This window comes from Protobothrops mucrosquamatus, unplaced genomic scaffold, assembly GCF_001527695.2.
Source record: "Protobothrops mucrosquamatus isolate PMUCROS unplaced genomic scaffold, P.Mucros_1.0 scaffold605, whole genome shotgun sequence".
Taxonomy (NCBI): domain Eukaryota; kingdom Metazoa; phylum Chordata; class Lepidosauria; order Squamata; family Viperidae; genus Protobothrops; species Protobothrops mucrosquamatus.
In genome coordinates this window covers 629,109-633,331 of record NW_015386903.1, presented here as the reverse complement: position 1 = coordinate 633,331, position 4,223 = coordinate 629,109, and the positions used below count along the sequence as shown (strand labels likewise).

The 4,223-nt window shown below is 45.1% G+C and overlaps 2 protein-coding genes across 2 annotated transcripts in view; one reads left to right on the top strand and one right to left on the bottom strand.

Annotated features, from left to right (window-relative positions):
• Positions 1-1,189: 1,189 nt before the first annotated feature.
• LOC114922673 (leukotriene B4 receptor 1-like) lies at positions 1,190-2,137 on the bottom strand. Its single transcript, XM_029284450.1, has one exon. It carries the CDS (start codon positions 2,135-2,137, stop codon positions 1,190-1,192), a length of 948 nt encoding a protein of 315 aa, XP_029140283.1.
• An 809-nt stretch (positions 2,138-2,946) lies between these two features.
• The window catches only part of CTRL (chymotrypsin like), a 6,639-nt gene continuing 5,362 nt past the window's right edge, over positions 2,947-4,223 (top strand). The window contains exons 1-2 of the mRNA XM_029284449.1: positions 2,947-3,001; positions 3,827-3,924. Coding sequence (XP_029140282.1) covers positions 2,947-3,001; positions 3,827-3,924 — 153 coding nt within the window. The remainder of the gene's footprint in view (positions 3,002-3,826; positions 3,925-4,223) is intronic.

Genomic DNA, 4,223 nt, shown 5'->3' with positions numbered 1-4,223 from the left:
CCAATCCTGTCTATTAACCACCACCAAGAAAAACAGGTTCTTGCTGTATAATATTTGAAATCACAATAGGAAGTAATGCATTGCAGAAGTAAAGTAGGAAATTTGACCACAAAAGATGCATTTTTCAGGAACTGTTTACCAGACCCTTATACCTTATCAGGTTCTAATTGGATTTTTTTCTGGTGGTAGTATTACCACTCAAGGGGAATTCAACAAATGCACGGAAGTGCTTCATCTCACATTGATCCGATCCACATTAAAATATGATTTTATGTAGCCACGCCTGAGTCACTGAAGAAATTCATACATTGCACTAAACTATAATCTGGTTTGAGGTTGGTACCGCATGGTGTGTGAACACAACCATCATGACTTAATCAGTTGTATGACTCAACTAATGGTGGCAAACCTTGCAAAAATAAACCATGACTTGGCAGGAAGGGCAAACCATGTGTTTCTCCTTCAACTTCTCATTGGAAGTTGAAGAAAGATGAGAAGGTTTTACTTCAGTGTTTCTATTAAATACTGTACCAGCAACACATCATACTTGTTGGTGGTTCCTCAGTGTCCCATTATCACCTTGAATATTATAAATGGGGGGGGGAAGGGGAAGAGTTACTGTGTTCATAGAGCATCTTTGCCTGCTTTGACTCAGCTGGGAGACACTTTTCCCTATGAACTAAATTCCTTTTGTTATTGATAAGCCAGAAATTAATTCAAGATTAATTAAGCAGATAAGTCGGGATAATGAGCTAAAATTTGTTTGTGCATCCTCTTTAAATTCGAATAAGGTCTAACAACAGTTAGGTTAGACCTGGATACAGTAAGCCATAAGAAGCAAACATTACTAATTCCTTCTGTAGGATTGGTCTGAGGGGAGAAGTAGAGCAATATAACTACTTGGGGAAAACAAATGAAACAATAATAATCAAACAAGGTACACAGGAGAAAATAAAGCCAACCCAAATTGCTATCATGGAATCGCCAATATTCCCAACTAAAACAGTTCTCTGAAGACCTTTGTTCTCACCTCAGCTTCTCTATCCTCAACATCTCTAAAACCTTCCCTTATAGTCCTTTCTAGATGCAACCATTACATTCAACTCAGAAAATAAGAGTTTTACTATCCAGTTTGCTCCCGGCTGTTCTCGAACTACGAAGTCTGCATGGAAACAGTATTGTCCTTAGTTCATTTTTCCTCGGTGTCGTTGCGCAGTTTTTCAAATAGTTTTGCAAAATTAGTCTCGCGTAGCCCGCCGCGGAAACTCCGTGCTGCAAAGGCATAGAGGATAGGGTTGAGGCAGCTGCTTACAAAGGCCACCGCCCCATGAATGTTGGTTAACATTTGAATGGACTCAAGTAAGTCCTGGCTGACCTTGGGCTTGGCATGCCTCAACAGCAACGCAGAGATGGTGATGAGGTTTAAGATGTGATAAGGAAGCCAGCAAACAAAGAAGGCTCCGACTACTGCAGCGATCAGCTTCCCGGTTTTCATTTCCTTGTGGTTTTTCAGGGTCCGAATCTTCCTCGCCACGTAAGTGTAGCAGACTGCCAGCACGGCAAAAGGGATCACAAAGCCAAACAGTGTCTCCGCTATGTTCACCGCAAGGCGCTGGTTCTCAGTGTCATAAAATTCATCCGAGCATTTTCCTTTAGGCATCTCTCTGGATGAGAATACCAAGGACGGGCAGGAGAGAACCCCTGCTAGCAACCAAACGGCTAGCATGGTCACATGCACCTCCCTCGGCTTCCGCCATCTTTGGGAAGCAAGTGGAAGGACCACGGCCGCGAAGCGGTGGAGGCTGATTAACGTGATGGAGAAGATGCTGGTGTGGACTGTCACATACACAAGGTACATGAGGAACCGGCACATCGAGTCCCCAAAAACCCAACCTTTGATGAAATAGTAAGTCCAGAAAGGCACAGTCAGCATTACCATTAAGTCAGCCACAGCTAAGTTCAGGATGAGGGCAATGGTGAAGGAGCGCTGGGGGAATTTGGAAAGGACGGTCCAGATCACAAGAACATTGCCAGGAACCCCAATCAGGAAGCACACAGTGAGGAACACGGTGGGAATCACTTTGGCCTCCAGAGCTTCCGTAGTCTGGTTGGCTGGTGTCCCTTGAAGGAGGCTCATCGTGAGTCCATATAGTCTCGTATAAAGGTAAGACAGCTTCAGGACAAATGCACAGGATCCCCACTCAGTCAATAAGATCCCCAAGAAGAAGAAGAAGAAGAAGAAAATCTCTTTGGCAGGGGCCAGTTTCCTTTAAAAAGAGGATTTTTTTTTTTAACTCAAACTAGGACATCCCCATTGGTTTTGCAAAAGACATACATGAGCAACAGGTTTTCTCTCTCCAGCCCACTTCCTTTCAGAGAATGCTTGCCTATGGCCCAATTCCTAAAAAGTTGAGTAAGTGTTCTGTTTTGACATCTGCAGTGGCATCACCAGGAAAGCAGGTCTACAGAATGGAGCTAAATCACAGGCAACGACACACGGCGTTCCCAGAAAGGGCCCCAGTTAGAGACTCCAGGTTTCCTGGAGAAAGGATGATAAGATGTTACGGGAGACCCCCAGAGAAAGAAGCGAAGGCTTAGAAATGGTTGGGTGAAAAGAAGACAGGGGTGATGATTAAGCCAAGCCTGAAACTTTACCAACGGCCAATATAGACCTTTGAGTCTGTTGTTCAGCTTGAAAGAAAGAAAAAAAACCGTTATGGGAAACAGGTGTTATTTGCAAACTCTGTGGCACTGTTGGTGAAACGTCCTTGACAAGACACCTGCGTCATGCAACCAAAACTAAATTTAGTCTGCTCCTACTATCATCAATCCAAGGATGAGGGGAGGGGAAGTCAACTACACCTGGCGTAGTGCCACGGGTCATAGCAATAAAAACCTACAGTAGCAGCAGCCGGGGACCGAAAGCTCCTGGGAGTAGCAACCAAAATGACTTTCCTGTGGCTGGCTCTTACTTACTTAGCACTCCTTGATGCTGCCTGTGGTGAGTAAAACATGTGTCGCCTTTCTAGGTTGGTTGGTTGGTTACTTCCTATTCTTTCATCACGACTGATGGAGTATGCAATTCCTATGGGGGGAAGAATGCTAAATTCTTTGCTTGCAACACATTAGGCACAAGCACACAACACACGTTGCTTAATTCACAGGCCTGCTTGCACGAAGGTCTTCCCGTGCAAAAAAGAGCAACAGGCTGGGAAAGGCAGAGTGCTTCCAGCTACAACTCGGGGTGGGGGGGTGGACAGCAGGGGGGCAGGGTTCTGGTATTCTTCTTCAAAGAGGAACTGTCAATGATGTCAAGGAGGCATCCAGGTAGTTTCCTGGCAGTTAAAACAGCCCTGCCATTGCCTTCCTTCGAATGCTTTTTCCAACTCCACCAGTGCCTTTTATTAAAAATTGCTCTGCTATCTAGTGTTATATGTAGACGATCATATGATTAAATGCATAGGAAGCAATGTTGAGGAGAGTTCACTTAGATTGAAATGGACGTTCACGGGGAGTTAAATCAGGTCCACTTTTGCCCTACTTTGTCTTGCAAATTTTCAGAATGTGAGCCCTGCCACATGCATCAAATCTCAAAGGCCAATTAGGGCATTCACAACATGAAAAATAAAAGTGCCCCTATTCCGTAGCCTAATGCGTAACAACCAATCCTTTGCCTGTAGCTGTTGGTTCCTCTGAGCTTGTCAAGAGTAGGCAGCAAGGGAACAAATCTGAACAATCCTCCCCAAGCTTCCTGTCCATCACAGAAGGCTACTCAGTCCAGACCTGAGATACTTAACAGATTCACTCTCTCTTTGTCTTGTCATAGGTTGTGGGACCCCATCCATTAAACCCAATGTGAAAGACAGAATTATCAACGGGGTGAATGCCATTCGTGGTTCTTGGCCGTGGCAAGTCTCGCTGCAGGTAAGGAGATCCCCCTCCCCCGGTCCCTGTTAGGTCAGGAGTGAGCGGGACATCCAAGATGCTGAACTGCATTTTAGACACAGCAGGCAAGTTGAATCTGCCCGAGGACCCCGGAATGGAAGAAGATAGAGGTTGAACACCAGGTTGTTGTCAGGTGTGAAGTGAGTCAAAATGTGGACACAATAAAGGACACTGACTATGTTAGAAGGTAGAGCGGCATGGGGACGTTCACCTCCCACTTGGAAGGTTGAGCGTTCAACCTTAGGTAGTGGCAGATGTTTTTCTCCTAAGGCACAAAG

Excerpts from the sequence above, each read along its gene's own strand:
- LOC114922673 (XM_029284450.1), bottom strand. The coding sequence starts at position 2,137 with ATGAGCCTCCTTCAAGGGACACCAGCCAACCAGACTACGGAAGCTCTG.